The 18,741-nt window shown below is 37.7% G+C and overlaps 1 protein-coding gene across 1 annotated transcript in view; it reads left to right on the top strand.

Moving 5' to 3' along the window:
- The window catches only part of CFAP43 (cilia and flagella associated protein 43), a 43,237-nt gene that overhangs the window by 17,489 nt on the left and 7,007 nt on the right, over nucleotides 1–18,741 (top strand). Inside the window, exons 9-27 of the mRNA XM_076338964.1 lie at nucleotides 766–935; nucleotides 1,703–1,855; nucleotides 2,295–2,425; nucleotides 3,135–3,300; nucleotides 3,867–3,980; nucleotides 5,617–5,694; nucleotides 7,086–7,211; nucleotides 7,662–7,766; nucleotides 8,523–8,639; nucleotides 9,452–9,661; nucleotides 11,952–12,158; nucleotides 12,945–13,034; nucleotides 13,788–13,865; nucleotides 14,719–14,844; nucleotides 15,374–15,493; nucleotides 15,576–15,683; nucleotides 17,273–17,359; nucleotides 17,660–17,748; nucleotides 18,145–18,352. Coding sequence (XP_076195079.1) covers nucleotides 766–935; nucleotides 1,703–1,855; nucleotides 2,295–2,425; nucleotides 3,135–3,300; nucleotides 3,867–3,980; nucleotides 5,617–5,694; nucleotides 7,086–7,211; nucleotides 7,662–7,766; nucleotides 8,523–8,639; nucleotides 9,452–9,661; nucleotides 11,952–12,158; nucleotides 12,945–13,034; nucleotides 13,788–13,865; nucleotides 14,719–14,844; nucleotides 15,374–15,493; nucleotides 15,576–15,683; nucleotides 17,273–17,359; nucleotides 17,660–17,748; nucleotides 18,145–18,352 — 2,483 coding nt within the window. The remainder of the gene's footprint in view (nucleotides 1–765; nucleotides 936–1,702; nucleotides 1,856–2,294; nucleotides 2,426–3,134; nucleotides 3,301–3,866; nucleotides 3,981–5,616; nucleotides 5,695–7,085; nucleotides 7,212–7,661; nucleotides 7,767–8,522; nucleotides 8,640–9,451; nucleotides 9,662–11,951; nucleotides 12,159–12,944; nucleotides 13,035–13,787; nucleotides 13,866–14,718; nucleotides 14,845–15,373; nucleotides 15,494–15,575; nucleotides 15,684–17,272; nucleotides 17,360–17,659; nucleotides 17,749–18,144; nucleotides 18,353–18,741) is intronic.

The following is an 18,741-nucleotide window of genomic DNA, read 5'->3' as shown; positions in this document are numbered from 1 at the left end:
ACTCAATTATACGCAAATGAATGACTAACAAAGCCTTTTGTGGAGAAAACTTCCACAAAACTGTTAGTGTCAGATTTTCTAGTTATTTACATAAGATTTTTAAAAGGTCTTAAAATTTACAAACTTTTAAACCAGTAATTTTCAATGAAGTTAATATTTTCTTCAAATATTCACTGATGTTGGGCTTCTTTTTGTGCCCAATTTTAGACATCTAAAATGGGGCTTTATTTTCAAAGTTGCTGAAAATCTACAGTTATTGCATCAGTCTTAATTTCAGATGTCTCTTTAAAGCTCAAATTAAGCAACCAAAAAGAAAAAATGCCCTTTTGAAGATGTGAACTTAAGTGTTTTAACCAATACCACCCAGGCTGTGTGTACTTCATGGCAGAGATGCCTAAACAAGTTCTAGATGAAAGCAGTGATGACATGAACCTCCGTGCAAACTAATTAGCACTGCTTACATAATACCCAAGAAACAGGGTAAATTAGTGTATACAAATTGTCATATCACTGTGGTTAAACTGTTTCTAGTACTTCTTTAGAGCTAGTAGAGCTATCTCTCTGCTTCACTGCAGTGTGCTACATCAGCACAACCCACAGAGTTAGTGTTAAAGCTAGGTATCTTAATTCCCAGTCTCCTCCTTGAAAACTCACATCATGCTCACTCCTTGCCGAGATTGGTTTTCATAATTACTTGATAGGTGAAGCACCTGCATTAGTGGTAGTGATGCCTCTTCCTCCCTGTTTCTTTTTTCAATCTTTTAGATAATGATAAGTATGTTAATGAACAAGGAATGCTTAACGCTAGTGCCATTAAAAAGGAGCAATATGATCTGGATTACCCTTTGAGCTCAGCAGTCAGATTGAAGGATAACATTGTGTATGGCTACTGTACCTGTGCACCTTTCATCTGTAAATACCATCTCTCTGAAGAGGTAATTCTCTGAAGCTGCTTTATTTTGGGTGGTGGTTAAATACCAGCGAACAAAGGCTGTAGATGAAGTGAATATAGCAGGATATTATCTTAAAGAAATCCTTTCTGCACTAAAAATACCTACTCCATCCATAAACATCAACTTTCAGTATCCTACCACCTGCTCAGAAACCTGGCAAAAGCAATCTCCTTGTTCTATTACAGAGAAAGCCAAATACTGGTTCTTAAAACTCATACAGCTTGCAGGCACTTCACATGTAGCTTCTGTATTGGAGCTGTGCTTTTGTGCAGTCTGCTGAGTAACCTGAATATCCAGCTATTCAGGGAACTGAGCCAATGTGAGTGACTCTAAGACGCAACTGCAAACCCAGCCCAGCCCTGCCTCGCAATGAAGTACTGGGGGCTTCAGGAATCCACTCTCATTGGCTGCTGATGAACTGGAGCTCTCTGCAGCTCATAGGTCTCCCTCAGTTTAAGAGTCAGGTCAAGCAAAAAGGTGAATTCCAAAGGTGGGCATTCCTCCTTGACAAGTCTTGTACTTTCTGAGCCAAGAAACTCCAGGCCCAAACATACTGAATACAGACCCTTTTGAAGAGATGAGAAGCAAATCAGCAACATAGCAATGGTACTGCTTCCTGAGCTCAGTAATCCAACAACATTTTAAATTGCAACGCATGTGGTAACCCACAAAGCTCTCATTAGTCTTCTCAAAATGGGATAGATATTTCCACCATCTGAACTGCTGCTAACGTTTTGTTTGTTTGGCAGAACATGTTGGAAGATCCATCAGTATTTTTATCAGAAAAGAAGACTCCTAGCAATCAGTTTGGATCAGGTTTCCTCTGTTTATCACCCAACAGCCGATGGCTGGCATCAGCAGCAAAGGATGGTGTTTTGTTCATCTATCATACTTTTACTATGGTAGGTAGGCATCCAGGCAAAGGCTTTGTTTGGTTTACATGAGAAAGAGGTGTGAAAGCTACTTTCTTTCACTGTAAGCTTTTCTTCACTTGAATATAAGGTGTTCCAGAAAAATTTATGTTGAACATAAACTGACATACCATTATACAGCACAATTGTTATAATGAATGTGAACACAATCATACAAACTACTTACTTTCTTCTCCAGTAAATCTTAGGGTAGATAATTTTACTACTCTTCTTTATCGCCTGCAAAATCAATATGCTACAAACTTGCCCCATCTGTAGTCAAAAATTTTAAACTCATAAATCCTAGTCTTTTATGTACTTTGTATTGACATTTTGGATTGACTTTTATCTAAAAATAACAAAGCATAATTTACAGACATATTCCATTAGAAAAACATATTTACTGATACTGCTTCTATGACTTTTCTAGGATATACTTGCAGAAAAGCATTGTCACTCATATCAAGGAGGGGGAATCAGATCCATGGTATTTTCGCTGGATGGCAAATTCATCCTCGTTAATGGTGAAAATGATGGTGCCCTGGTGTGTCTGAAATGGAAGTATGTATAAAGTGGCAGACCAATATTGATGGTATAAGTTCTTATATCCTGACAGACTAATTTTTGCATCTACTTGTGATTCTAGACTTCCTTTTTATTATTCTCAAAGTAAGGAGAAGAATTGGATAGAAATAAAATCACTCCTCTCATCTTTAGAGGTGGTCTCCCTAGCTCATGAAAAGTCTTGTACTTTGGGTATGGTTGCAATACAAGATATAGGAGTATCTTCTGATAAGTATTGCCCATAGTGACCTTATCACTCTCAAATAAACCATCTGGAAGGGGCTCTCTGGGGATGTAAGGGATGTAATCTGATGAGATACTATTTTAACTCGGTGATTAGGAGACATCACAGCTTTAATGGGAATTCAACTGTGGCTATAGAGAGCTCTTAGGAGACATAGGAGTAGGAGACACTGAAACTACAGCTTTTCTGTGGTATAACAAATGTTCAGGTAGATGCATAGATTAAAGATGACTCCGCCAGAGCAATGTTTCTAATCTGGGTAATCCATCTTTCAGAATTTCTAATTCTGTGGAAACTTCACTTAATTATGCAATTCTAGAACTCAAACAATATTGAATTATATGTAAAAATATTGAATAGGCATTTTTAAACAACTTAATAATTGTGTTATAAAGAATATTTAATAGTTCATCCTTTTCCATAATACACAAAAAATACATCTGTTCCCTTTCTGTTTACTAGGAAGATAAAGAAAATTGAAGTTAAGGAAGCTGCTTTTCACTGGCGATCTCTTCTTGCTATACTGAACAAGTCTACTTCGAATGAAAATGTTGTTTTAAAATCTATGGCAGAATGGCAGTTTGACCCAGAATCCACATCGGAATCACTTCCAGAAGAGAAATTTAAGGTGTTTTCTTTATTTTTATGGGGAAAAAAAGTTTGATCATTACCCTAAAATTACACATGATAAAAACTGTCCTGAAAACAAACTCTGATCCTGAAGAATACCCCTGAGGATAGGCTGAATATGCTTAATTATTAATTTGTGGAATAGTATTATCAAGGAAATGGAATAGTTATGGGAAGATGAGATTCACATCTTCAATTTCACTTGGTTTCTTCAGCCACAGAAAACTCTGTGAAAGTCAGTTTCTCCTCATGTAAAGTTATGTGTCATTCCCAGTGTGATGTTACTGCTATACATTGTATGTTACTAGTCATGTATTTTTCTGTTGAAATCAAGCAAAGCAGTGATTACAAAGATAAGTACAGTCAGCCCATTTAAGTCAAAATGCTTTGCATAATAGCAAGGGTTTGCAGGATCAAATCTGGGGACTGGTTAGGGAATAAAAATGGTGTAACACACTCTGGAATTTGGTGGCGTTGCTTCTAATGTGAGTCCATTTTTTATTTCATTTCTGTCTCTCATTCTCTCTAAGTACCTGAGATGGATGTTTATATCCTTAATTTCAGGAGGCACCACTTAAATCTTCCAATGTAGAGGTGACAGAAGAAGATGGAAATGTCACCAGTGTGTATTCAGCCAGTACCAACGACATGACATGGATAGGTCAGAAAATAAAGAAGGTACTTTCATAGAACAAGTATTAATCAAAGCCAGAGTTTTCAAAAGTCAGTAGTGATTTGGGGTGACAAATTATATGCTGTAAAGTAATCTAGTTTCTAAAGCTTTTCTGACATTTGGACCTCTCTTTATGGCATTGCGATCTAGCCTTTTAGAAATCCTAGGTCAAGGTTATAAACACATCAGAGAAGGTACCTAGCACAATAGGAGCTCTAAAGACCAAAAGACCACTTCTACACAACGAGTAAACTAAAAAAAAATTGCCAGAGAAATTGGCTTCCTTTAGAAACTTCTAAAGGCTTTTTTCTTCTAAATGTCAAAAAGTTGCACAGAAGATTATTACCAGAAACCAAGCAGGTGCTTTTTTCTTCTCAGGGGCCAGAATAACAACTGCACTGATAAATCAATACTCAACAACATGGCATTAATTACAAAACCCCTGAGGTTTATTTCAGGTTAAGGTTGAGGGGAGTATGTTATGTAACCAAAGCTTTTTATAAGTAAAAATGCATCAAAGATCTAACTGTCTAGAGAGGGGATTTAGCGCTTTGTGAGCCTGGAAACTGCTATGCTAATGTTAGTATAGATTATTTTTTCCCAGAAATATGAATTTATGGATGCTAGGAGGTTCTTTCTGATATGAGCCAGAGCTGTGTATTTTGTCCAGCTTTTGAGGTTCAGTGATAGGACAGAGGAAAACATCTTTGCTTTCTGGGTGATCTCAGGAGTGACTTTCCAAATTATGATGCAGTTTCACAAGTGGCTCAAGTCAATCTAAGCCATATTGCCACTGAAAGTGGCGTCTTCTCCATCCCTCTCCCAGACACGTACTCCTGTTTCTGCTTTGATGCTGGCACTCATGCTTTGGTGTCTCTGTTGGGATTTTTTGGCAAATTCATGTGACTGCATACACACGAGTACCACATGACTATTAGTATCAGCTAGGGACAGGTGATGAGAAGCAAAGGTTGAAGGACAGCAATGTGGTCCTAGGTTGTTTTAAGCTGCTCGTTAATGTCCTAAGAGACTTGCATCTGGCTTGTAGAGGATGGAGTCCATCCAATGTCAGAATGATACACTCCTTCCTTTCAAACAATAGCCATCATCCTACTTAAAGTTGTAAACTTATTTTAGAAAGCAAATTCCAGAGGTGCAGACTAATTGCAAAATTTTCCCTAAGAGATGAATTGGCAAGTCTGTAGGGGCAAAGAAAATTTCACAGCTTCCAGAATGAGTAACAGATGTTGGTTTACTTGTGTCTTTAAATATCCCACTGGAAATGCTTAGTGACAATGAAAAATCCAAGGAATATAAAACACTTAACAAATTCTGGCAGTAGGCTTTACGCAGTTCAATGTGTCTGTAATCATTGCACTTGTAACTACTTCTTTCTTTAATATTTTCTTTCTTTTAAGCTCTATTGCTGTACAACCAGTTTATAACTTGACCTGGTTGTACAGTCTTTTTTCTCTTGAGCAATTCTAAGAATCATCCTATTGAATTAGGCTTATGTCTGTTTCAGTTATTAATCCCTTTGGAGTTTTGTTTTCTGTACAGATAATGTTCCTTTAGATTATTTCAATCTTTTTTTCTCTTCTTGTCTATTTTTGTCTTTTAAAAACATTTGTTGTATGTCAGGTCATTAGAGAAGAGACTCAGAGGTTTGCTAACCAGAAGAAAGAGCTGCAAATGGGAATTAAAAAGCTGCGTAAAACTGTGAGTTTCTTACAAGGATAATGGCTCAGCTTACCAGTTTTATTTACAAGTACACTTCTTTTATGGCTATCAGCTCTAGTGCTCAGTTACATTTTTGTCATAAACTCTGAGCAGACAGGTAATAGAGAGACGTGCTTCTTCAGGGACTATATGCGGAATCTGCAGGGAACTACTGTCTGGTTCTCAGTTTCCTTTGCTCCAAATAAATATTTTATACCACCCTTATACCTTGAGCAATCAGTCCCCTCAGCAGGCTAGTTTCTGCCTATCTAACAACCTTTCATTATAGAAACTACTGTCCTCTCCCCTTCCTTCTGTTTCCTTCCATAAACACTGCTATCTGCTGAGGATAAGGCAGAGGGTCACCTAGAGCAGTCTGCCCAGGACCATGTCCAGACAGATTTTGATTATCTTCAAGGGTGGAGACTCCGTGACCTCTCTGGGCACCCTGTTCCAGTACTCAGTCACCCTCACAGTAAAAAAGTGTTTCCCGATGTTTGAGAGGAACCTCTTGTGTTTCAGTTTATGCCCATTGCCTCTGGTCCTGTCACTGGGCACCACTGAAAAGAGCCTGGCTCCACCTTCTTAGCACCCTCCCTTCAGGTATTTATATACATTGATGAGATTCTCCCCAAGCCATTTCTTTTTTAGGCTGAACAGTCCCAGTTCTCTCAGCTTTTCCTCATATGAGAAATGCTCCAGTCCCATAATGACCTTCACTGGACTCTCTCCAGTATGTCCATGTCTCTCACCTCACTCAACCTGCAACACTCTCAATACAGCCCAGGATACCATTAGCCTTTTTTGCCACAAGGGTGCATTGCTGGCTCATGTTCGACTTGGTGGCCACCAGGACCCCCAGCTACTTTTCTGCAAAGTTGTTTTCGAGTTGCTGGGCACCCAGTATGTCCTGGTGCATGGGGCTGTTCCTCCCCGGGTGCAGGATTTTGCACTTCCCTTTGTTGAACCGTATGAGATAGGTAACAACTTAATAAAGGATAACAACTTAATAAAGTGCTCAGAACTAGGTGCAGGAATTTGCAGTTCCCTTTGTTGAACTGCATGAGATAGATAACAACTTAATAAAGTGATAACAACTTAATAAAGTTCTCAGAACCAGAGAATAAAGAATTGTGTACTACAGGTTCTTAGGAAGTATACACAACTTCACATATAACATCCGAATCAACTTTAAGAGAAAGATGAAATATATTCACATAGTACTCTCTGTCACTAGCTACAGGCAGCACATTCTACCAGTTACCATGAAGTGGTTAAAAGTGGAGGCAATTAAAATCATTTTCTCCGATATCAAGTTCTATAGTGTTAAAAATAGCATTTCCTCTATTCACATTCAAATTACTTTTTATTCCTTATTTTTAAAAAAACAGATTCAGAAAATGATGCATGAAAATGAACAGGTGCCAGACATTGAGAAACTGGAGCAGCAGGAGTTCAACCTGGATATAGAGGAACAGGAAAGAGCACAAGCAGAGGCTGAACAAGAAGTGGCCAGGGTATGATAGAATGGGGGGAGAACATTTTAAAATTAGCAGTGAAAAGGAGAAAGAATGATTGAAGAACAGAGGATGATCCCAAAGTTGCTGTTCACTGCTGAGAAGCAGGAAAGCTTAAAAGTATTTAAGTCACTTTTTGAAGCAGGTGAAGCTGCTGATGCAGACATTGCCAATTGGAATATGATCTATGCTAGAAACTATAAATCTGACGCTGTGGCCTTGGGCACGTTGCTTAAGTTCTATAATGCTTTTCTTCCCATATAAAATGATGCCTTTCAGTAGTAGTAGTGTGCAATGTAGTTTTTTGAGAAGATAGCTGCAATAGTCTAAGATGATGAAATATTGGTAATTCATTTCATCTGTTAGGTTTATTTCGATAACTCAATACAAATTGCCCATATCTTGTTATTTTGCACCACATCTTGTTATTTTCTTTCTGTATCTTGAAAGGTGAGGAAGAAGATTGAGATGGAGAATTTAGCCAACCGCTATTTGCAGGATGTCATCAAACATGAGTGCTGGGATGCTATGTGTGTAAAAGGACGTGCAGTTAAGGTAACCTCTGCTTTCTAACTCATTTTCTGCAGTAGTTTATTGATTGCTTAAGGTACAGAGACAAAATAAACAGAAGTATAACACATTTCTGATTTGCTTATGGTATGGGAAAAAACTTACTTCTTCCCAGGGCTCATGCAAATCTTTCATTCTGTTCATTTTGTCTGAGCCTGCCTGATTTTACCTTCTAAGGTGGATAAGAGTGCTGATAAGCAAATAAGCAACTCTTTAATTCCTTGATCTCAGAGAATATCTTTATGCAGTGTTGCTAAAAGGAGAGGTAAATATTATTTTTCTGTGTGCGGTCAGTATGACTTCTGCTACACAGAACATAAAGGCAAAATTTAACCCTGATTTTGCCTATTTTAAACAGAGGGAGATTAGTCAAACTGATTATACTGGATTATCTCAAGGGTGGTGAAAGACCAAGTCATTTTACCAAAAATCTAGTTCTGGTTGAATTCTGTGGATAAAGAAAGAGGCCATATCCATAGATTATTTAAAAAAAAAAAAAAGAAAGAAAAAAGCAAATTTTAAACCAAACATTTCCACTACCAAAAAGGCAAGTGGTTCTTTGTCTTACCCCTGTATTTTTACTATATTGTCTATATTAATTGATCCTCAATTTTATTCCTGACTTTAAGAAGTCTTCATAACTGTTTAGCATTCAGGTATTGAACAAATTAATTTATAGGTGCATTCTGAAGAACTTTTTACTTTGGGTTTTTGTTTTGTTTTTTTTTTAAATTTGAACAGTGCTTCCATATGGCTTGTGAAGTGAAGAATTATCCACTGAAAGAACGTAGTGAAGAAGAGCTGGAAACTTTGGAGAAAGTTCTCCGGTTAAAGAAGATTGAGACAGCTGATCTTAAGGTACAATCTCTTTGAAGTACTTCATAAAGGCATTTCAGATCAGGATGTTCTGAGTTGGCATCTTAACCCTTCTTTACATAGATACATTACTAAGGTCCATTTTCTTGCTGTAGAAATTGACCAAAAATTCTGAAAAAGATAAATAAAGATGAAATGTTGTGTTTTTACTCAGAACAAATTTATTAGTATTAAAGAATCACAGAATAGCTGAGGTTAGAAGAGCTCTTTGGAAGTCATCTAGTCCAACCCTTGTAGAGCAATTTACTCAGGGCTGTGTCCAGTCAGGTTTGGAATATCTCCAAGGATGGAAGATTCCATAACCTCTGGGCTACCTCTTCCCATGTTTGACAACCCTCACAGGAAAAGTGTTTTATTATGTTTAAGTTGGATGTCCTGTATTTCGATGTATACCCATTTCCTCTCAACCTGTCACTGAGCACCACTGAGAAGAGTCTGGCTCTGTTGTCCTTACTCCCCACAATCAGGTTTTTATATGCATTACTAAGATCCCCCCAAGCCTTCTCCTTCTTGAAGCTAAACAATTCCAGCTCTCTCAGCCTGTCCTCGCATGTTAGATGCTTCAAACCCTTAATTGTATTAGTGGCCTATCACTGGACTTCCTCCAGTATGCCCATATCTTTCTTGTACTGGGGAACCTACAAATGGATCCAATATTCCAGATATGATCATTTCAACTTGCATTATTTTGATCATTGAGCTTAACTGCAGAATATAACCTCTAGAATTTTTTCATACATGTGTCACTGGTTCGTGTACAAAATTAACACAGTTATCATGTTTGTGATATTCAGGTTCAGAAGAAAAATCTTGAGATTGAGTCTGAGATTGTATTATCTAAGGAAGAAGGAGAGAAGGCAGAAGAAGTAACAGCTGATGATAGTGTATCTTACTGCCTGATTGGAAGTCTGAGCTCTCAGTATGGTGGAGACACATCTATCCTATACCACCAATGGGACTTGCACACCAGGGAGCAGAAAGTCAATCAGATAGTATTATTGAAGGTGATGTCTTCTTAAATTTGTATTACAGCAGTGACGCTGTCATATCTGTTGGTTCTCACAGCAGTTGTAGCCACTGTTAGATCTTGGGCATACTGACACTATGCAATGGAGAGTTGCACAGGTCTCTGAGTTACTGAGATGAAAGCTGATAAATGCACATAGTGCAGTAGAGCACCATGTGGATTTGCCAGCTCAGGTCTGGAAGAAAAACATTTTTATGAAATTGGTTACCCAATCTGAGGGTATCTGTATTTGCCCACTGGTGCTTCAGTTTAAGAGTTTGTAGAGCCAAAGCTAGCTTGCACATCTCAGCATGCCCTGTGAAAACATGACCTTTTTCCCATTATTTGCTGCTGAATGAAAGATCAGCTGCATCCTCACACCATTTCCTTTCTCTCCAGTCTTACCATCCCTTCATTTGGAGTCGTCAATGTTTCTGTATTTATTGTTCATTACGATCAGACTCTCTTACCCTGGCCAGTTTATTAAGTAGTAAACATGCTACAGAATAGGCTTCTTATGAAGATGATCTACAAGGGTAGAAGTGGTTAAACTACTGTAAAGCATTGCCTCCTCAGAGCTCTTTAAGGCTCTAAATGGTAGCAGAGCTCAATGATTATGCATTGTAATACATAAAATCTAGTAGATAACACTAGTGTTTAAAGTAGATGGGGAAGTGTTGTGGTTTAACCTCAGCTGGCCACTGAGCACCACACAGCCGCTTGCTCACTCCCCCCTGCTCCAGTGGGATGGGGGAGACAATCGGAAGAGTAAAAGTGAGAAAACTCATGGGCTGAGATAAGAACAGTTTAATAATTGAAATAAAATAAAATAGTAATATTAACAACAATAATATACAAAGCAAGTGATGCACAATGCAGTTGCTCACCACGCGCTGACCGATGCCCAGCCAGTCCCCGAGCAGCGGCCCCCCCGGCCAGCTTTCCCCAGTTTATGTACTGAGCACGACGTCACATGGTATGGACTGTCCCTTTGGCCAGTTGGGGTCAGCTGTCCTGGCTGTGCCCCCTCCCAGCTTCTTGTGTCCCTCCAGCCTTCTCAGTCGGTAGAGCGTGGGAAGCTGAAAAGTCCTTGACTAGTGTAAGCATTACCTAGCAACAACTAAAACATGGGTGTGTTATCAACTTTATTCTCATCCTAAATCCAAAACACAGCACTGTACCAGCTACTAGGAAGAAAATTAACTCTATCCCAGCCAAAACCAGGACAGGAAGAAACACAAGGAGCACTTATAGATGTAAGCTTGGATGTAACAAGATCTTTCTACTGTCTGGCTTTAAAGATGCGTATTATATATCTAAGTGTGGATATATCTTCAGTGCTCTTGGTCAACACAGAGAGCTTGCTGAGAGCTAGATGGCTGACTAGACATTGAGCACAGCCTTTTTCCTCCCAGCAGCATTGTACCTTATCTGCCATCCTGCCTTATTACATCCTAACTTATTACTATATTAGAAATCAATGAAATAATGACAGGCACAAATATTTATTGTCATACAAATTGCAAACAGCTAAGCATCTCAAAATGTGAAGGTTAATGATAGAACTGAAATTCTTTTCATGTTTCATTTTAGTAAATTGACACAGTAGGAGAGACACATGGTTTTCTCTCTTAATATTCTACTTTTCTATGTTGAGATCAATTATTTAGGCTAAAGGAAGAATTTATCCACTAAGAATATATGCTTTTTAAAATCATTATAAGGTCTCAGGTGTTTAAAAAAAATAGTTTCCAATGTTTGTTTATTTAATGGGCACATTTTACTTACATATGTCAGACAGAAAATCACAGAAAAGCATATTGAAACTGCAGGTTGCATCACTTAATAAGTCAGGAAAGTATGTCCTTAACTCTGCCTCCCTGCACCTATGATTTACAATCTCTAGATTTACAGGTCACATGTTTTTTTTCTTTGAAGCCCCTTCTTTCAGCCGAAGAGTGCAAAAAACAGCAAATAGAAGGCAGCCTAATTTTTTATCTAGTTTGGCAGCAGTATGCTTCTTTCAGAATCTTTGTCAAATGGCAAATATATAGAAGAAAAGGAATAAAAACTTATAGGAAAAAAAAGAAAAAAACAATAATTTGCTAACCTCCATTTAACAAAGCTTGAACTCTGCCCTTATGATTTTCATAAAAGGGCTTTACCAGTTTATCTCCCTGTCACACACAAATACACACATTTATTATTCTGATGGCTTGAGGAGTGATATATAATCATGGATGGATGTGACCTGTGCAGTATCACTGTTTCCTTTTTTGGTATTTCAGGACATCATTTACAAAGTGAAAACTGCTTTTAATAAGGAATTTGACATAGTTGTGCGACAAAAGGAGCAGGAGATAGCACGAGTGAAAGAAAGAAACCTGAGGATCCGAGAAATCTTGGCACAACTTGACCTCCAAGTGAAAGTGTGGGAGCCAGCTCTTACAGATGATGAGATGCCAGAGCGAGCGCTCACTGTTCAGGATTCAGAGGTGTCTGAAAAATAAATCTTTCTCTTTCACCCACTCAAATACAGTTCTCTAATTCTTCTCATTTTCAGACATTGTATCAGTACTGAAAAGCCTTAAAACAGATGTGTCTGTACTTAAAATCATCTTTTTGACTCTTTTGCTTCCCTTCCCTTTTTAGGGAGAAAGCTCTTCATAAGTCAATCTGAAATGAATAAAATGTGTACAATCTTAATTTATTGCTGTTAGAAGTTTTTAATTGCCCATAAATTAGGTAGAAATTCCCCCTGTTCCTGACTATAAGATTCAAACCAGGCTTGCAGGGATTCCTTCCATAGATAAGGGTTTCTCTGTTTTCTCTGAGCATCATTTTGAAACTAAGTAGTTTCAAACTATCTAGGTACTAAAGCATACTTAGTACTGTACTTATAAATTCAATTCATAATTTATAAAGAAACACCATATTTCTTATACAATATATTCCACTCATCTCATCTGCTCTTTTGGTCAGTCTTTCCCTGCTTCTCTCTGCTCTCCCACCAGTCCGTGTTATTCCACTGTCAGAAAAGGTATGCACAAAACACAACTACTATCAACAAAAATGATGGTAGTTTGTATTTTAGCATTTTTAAATATAGCTTTTGGAGCTGTTCAAAAGAACAATTTTCTTCTTGAGGAATATTATCATAGAGCAGAGATACAAAAAGCATTAAGAATTAGTATTACACCATCTTTCCAAATGTTCTTAGTCTACATGTGATCACATTTGGAGAAAAGAACCCTGATATGAACCTCATTTTCTTCCTTCAGATTAAAGTTGAAAAATACTTGACTCAAGAAGAGAGAGAGAAAGCAGAAATGCTGGCTGAGCTTGAAATAGAAAGATGTCTTGCTGCTATGGTACTTAAAGTAGTATCCTTTTTACTGAATAGGCCTTTGTCTCTGGTTAGGCTTATTTAGTTAATGCTGCACTGGAATATTCCAGTAATGTAGTATGGGAGAATAAATTTAAAATGGTGGGTAATGATGATGTGTGCCTTTTCCCTCTTCTTATCATTTACAATCAGAACTACATAGACCAGCTGGGGGAAGAAAAGATTTAGTGTTAGGCTCACGATTTTTAAAAATGTGCTTAGTGGCAATTAAAAATACTGTATCAGGTGACTGGGGACTAGATACATTTCTAAATGCATGCTACTGTTCAATCAGGAGCTTTGTGCTTGATATGTTTGTTGACTGAGCGACCTCTGTTCTTCAGGGATCAGACTAGAAGATTATAATGCTTTTCTCTGGCTTTAAAATGCATCTGTGAAAAGCCTAAGATGGTTCTGGCCCCAAAAGAGATGCGCAATAAGACACTGACACTACAACTTCCTTCATCCTAGCCTGCCAACTGGCCAGGAGTAGTCTACGCCTATGTATTCCTTCCAAAACTGCCAGAATGGCAGTTTTAGTAAGTTATTATTTGGTATATGAACATCTGTCCACCAGAAAAAACTCTGAGACTTTTAGCATATTTCACACACATCACCAAAGAGCATTAATCTACTAGTGACACACAGTATAATCATATGGGTGATCTAGTGAACTACCCTATTATCGTTTCCAAAACTTCCTTTTCTACCCTAAAATATTTTTTGTGGTCGTTCCTAGGACAATGAAAGACTGCGTGCTCTTAATGACATGATGGGTGGAGTGCTAGAAGTCAAAAAGGAAGACATCTTGAAAATGGTGAGATACGTTTCTGCCCTATCATTTAGGTAGCTTGTGGGCTTTTAAAGAAATGTGAAATTCAACTAGCAAATGTTTCCAACCTAAGTGATAGAAGAAAGTCGGAAAATTGTAGAATTGCATTATGCCTAGATAGAGTCCATAAGAGACCATACACTGGACTCAAAAGAGACCACAAGATTCTAGTGCCTGCATATGATTTACCCATCAACACCGGTCCCTATCACAGTGGAATACTATAGGAACATAATCTAGTATACCATTACAACAACTGTATTGCTGGGGGAAGGGTCTATTATCCGTGGCTGTGATCTTACAGAAAAATACTGTGTTCCATTTAACTCAGCAAATACAGATAGTAGAGGAAATAGGCAAATACAGTAGTAGAGGAAGGAAAGAATGTGAAGGAGTGTCACAAAGGATGGGGCAGACCCAAGTGCTCTCCCTGGAATTGATGTGTTTTGGAAAATCAGGACTCTACTTAGAAGTATACATTAGCATGGAGTTAGATTTGGGGTTCTGAAACAGAAAATGTGGTATATCTTGTACCGACAGTAGTATGTTTGAGTACAAAATACTTGTATTTTACAAGATCCAGTAGTGAATTCCTGTATGCAAGTGAGAGAGAATAGCACAATATGTATACACCAAAGCTACTGGTGTAAGTAGCAGCAGTAGACCAGTAGCAGCAGTAGACCAGAGAAACAGAATATATATGTTACTTAGACTTAAGGCTTGTACCTTGCTTACGAAGAAATACCTTTCATTACATTTGATGCATGCTATAGATTGTTAGTGTGCTGATGGAGACTTAATATTGCTTTTGAAGCATATTTGTCTTTAATGCTTCCAGGATATTCCTCCACCTCCTTTTATATCCAAGCCTGAGCATGTTTGGAATGATGAAGAAAAGAAAATATTTAGAGAACATGAGAAAAAAGTCAAGGAGCTGAGTGAAGAAAAAGAAAAGTATAGAAGGGTAAATTAAAATAAGAAAAGGAGTGGTTTTGTTCACAGTGCTCATGACCAAAGCTTCTGATCTTTCTCAGGAGCTACTTCTAAAACTGGATACTAATAAATAGAATAAACGAAGACAAACGAAGAACAAAGATCATGTGGCATAGTAACTAAGTCCCAGATTAGACAGTAAAATAAGGCAATCTCTACTTATACCAATAACTATGTGCCAAAACTTGTGATATCTGACAAAAGGTAACTTTCCTTCACAAACGTACCAGTATTCCTAAAATTTTTTTTTTCAGCTTCTATTCCCAGAGTTGCTGATGCCATACACAAATAATACAATTATATTTATCCTTCAAAGTGGTATTTGGACAACATAACTTGGTAGGCTGGCAGCACTCTCCTTCCAAACAAGTAATTTCTGGGACCTTTTGGCTGAAGTATACAGTTCCATATTGTGCATTCTCCAGCATCTGATATACTATATCAGAGCTTCTTTATTCTTCCAGATGTAATACTGCTGCTCTCATCCTTCCCTTCCCCAGGCACTGGAAAATGAATTGAAGAAACTTGAAGCTTCCATCCAGGAAACAACACAAAATTTTGATCAGATTGTGTGCAAACTCTCTGAAAGGAAAGTGAAATTAGAGATGGTCATCTATCAGGTATCGCAGAGAACATCATTAATTTTTCATCTCTGCCTCTGTGCAGCAGGAATGTTGATTTTTTATTACAATCTTTTCACAGGAAGAACTCAAAATAGTCAATCTCGTTTATGCTTTAATGTTGAATGAAGAGTTGGACACTAGAGAAGCTGGACTTCATAATTTCCTTATGAAAAAGGAGAAAGAAAAAGTAAGTTATCATTTGGAATGCTATTCTTAGGAGAAGTGTAATATTTACAATACAATTTCTTGTGAAAACTGCTCTTTCCAAATCAAAATTTTGCCATAAATTATTTTCTGACAATTTACAGGGTCACTGAGTTTTTTTCAACTTGTACAGGTTACATACATTATAAATACATATGTTTTTGAATAGATACTCATCTTGGTTCATCTGGAGTTCTTTGGTAAAATTCCATACATTCAGAAGGGCATGCTGCTATTTGTTTGCTATATATAATATTTTTAGTATCCAGTATCAAGCTGGAAGCACCAATTATGATGCTTTTGTGACAGAAAGATGCACAAAAGAATGTGTAATGCTATCACATTTTTCACTGAGGTGTCTAATGTAGGCCAGGGCCACGCTGACTTGTGTTTGCCGGTTCAAAGCATAGACAGAGGTGGCGTGTGAGTATCTGACCATGGAAGCAGAACATACCACAGAGTACAAAGTGTTCATAGTCTTATCGACTAATTTAATCTCCTGAAGAGTTTACCCATCCCTGTCAAACCATATACAAGTCAACAAAAGACTGGAGAGCACAAGTAGTAGATCTGGATTTCAATACAAGTGCTTGCTGCCCACAGTAATAATTCTGAGTGACAGTTCTGATTCCTGTGTCCTGCCAATACCTGTGTGACTCAGGTGGTCTAAGTGGTGGTAGTCTGCAGGTTGGTTCTGGCTCTTGGGACAATATTATCCCATTTGCCCACTTTGTCTTCGTGGAGCTGTTCCTGAGTCCACAGAGAATATATTAATGCCTCCCCATGTCAGATCTCCTACTCAGCCTGTACAGACCTCTGTGTTTGGAGCTGCAAACAGCCATTTGTATGTGAGCTACAGGGAGAGGTTCCAAAGTAGGCAGCTAGCCCCTACCACTGGATAGGCAGAACTAGTTTTAAAATTATCTGAGGCCAAGTGTATACCAGCTTACATTTTTCAAAATAGATCTTTTTTTTTTTAATTTTACAAATGTTTCCACTGATACATCTTTTGGTCCATGCAAACTGCCAAATACAACAAAACAGTCTCCCCGGCAGAGTATAAGCATTTAACAGTCTTGATAAAACAGATGATGAGCTTAGTATCGTCACACATAACAGAACTATGTCATGACACATGGAAACTGCATTCTAAAATGAAGAACCCTCCACTGAACAGCATTTAAGAATTTTTGACTGGTCTTGAACAGCATTTGAGAATTTTCGACTGGCGTTACCTGTGATGACATGAAAGGAAAAGGAAATCTCTATGCAAGTGAAAACAAGTATCAACATAGGTCCTTACATTCAAAGTTTAAACAGAAGACTTGTAAGCATTTGTATAAGATATTTCTTACTTTCTTAAGCAGTGGACTAGTTTAATTTCGCACCTTCTCACCTTTTAGCAGTATCTACAAGTAACCCCCTGAAGAAGGCATTATATTGTTAGTAAAAATAGCTCACAAGGTTTTCTCTAGAAATAAGAAAGTTTCAGCTTCATCAGTGTATATGAATGGCCATTCAGTGCTTCTGCTGGCTGAGTTTCATTCCTGAAATCTTTTGGTTTTGCTATAGGTCAAGACTGCAAGAACAATCCAGACTACTAAAAATAAAATTGAAGCTTACATAGACACCTATGAAAATGCGAAAGCTGAAGAGAAGGTGAGACTCTCACAAACACAAGGAGGTTCAGAAATTAAAAAGTGAATGCTGTGTCTTGATAATGAGAAGAACATACTTCACTGTAAGCATGGGATGAGTTCTGGTCAACTTGTTGATCACTGAAATTAAGCAGTAAAGGAGACTATGTGCATAGAAAAATTTATTAAATAGTCCAGATTCCTGTGATGCTTGGGAGCACTTAGAAAAGCACCATATTCTGTATTTCTAAGATATGGGCAGGTTGATGCTTTTTTTAAAATAACACTGTGGTAACAAGGAAGCTTTCTGTTTTCCTCCTAGAATCTGGAATGTGGTTTTACAAAGGAGTTTGCTGATGTACCTGCCAATCTCCTTGATGAACTTTTCCAACTTTACAAACATCGACCAAAGTAAGATCCCCCCAATTCCGTCTGTTTAAATACTAATATTTCTTGTGTGTCAAGAATGAGAATGCTATTTATTTCAATAGTCTAAATTATTTTGATAATCAGTAGACTGCCTGCTTTTTATTGGATAGTTAACAATGATTGATTTCCTATCATACTAAGGATTGCTATTTTGAGTACTTACATTTCCTTATTCACCCCACACAATCTATTTTAAATGCAATCTAAATAATCATCAGTTCTCAAAAACATATATTCTTATTTTGTGTAAGATGCAGTCTTACCTGTTTGCTCTTTGCAAGAGATTGAGAGTATGAAATGTTCTTAGTTGTTTGTGAGCTTCTTTTATGCAAGAGAAAATAAAAAGTAAATACCATATGTACTGTGTATGTGCACTAGGACCCCAATGACAGAAATGCTCCTTGACACCGCTAAGCCGTATGGGGACAGTTCAGGCTCAGCTGAAGATTACAAAGGTGCACTTACCCTTTTAATGAAAGCCATGGATGAACTGGATAGTCCTGAGCACATGCCTAATGGCTTAGACCCATCTATATGGGAACATTTTTGCCTAGCTAGACGAAATAAAATGGAGAGTGAGGAGCTGGTATGTAAAATTCTTTATTTTGCCAGTATACTTCTTGATATTTTCAGGTCTTAAACGTCTGCGGAGTTCAAGTGTAGGGTCAAGCTAGTGGTGAAATGACAATGCAGCATACATAAGCTGCATTTGAGTTTGAAGGTTGCTTCTGGCCACATTCAATTCAGAATAATAGAAAGGTCATCAAGGGAAACCAGCTCTAGTTCTCCTTCAGAGGAAAAATTAGCATATTAATGTGGATGGATTTGATCAGAATGATTGCGACCTTGATCTGGTTTCATTAAAAAAAAAGATAATTTTCCTTTTTTCTATCCATACCAAAAAACTATTAAGGTATTTGATTTCCATCATCTGTTGGAGTCGTTCCCTCCCATTAGCATACTACATCTGCACCA

The sequence above is a fragment of the Aptenodytes patagonicus genome, chromosome 5, assembly GCF_965638725.1.
Source record: "Aptenodytes patagonicus chromosome 5, bAptPat1.pri.cur, whole genome shotgun sequence".
NCBI lineage: Eukaryota > Metazoa > Chordata > Aves > Sphenisciformes > Spheniscidae > Aptenodytes > Aptenodytes patagonicus.
This window is presented reverse-complemented; position numbering and strand designations above follow the sequence as displayed.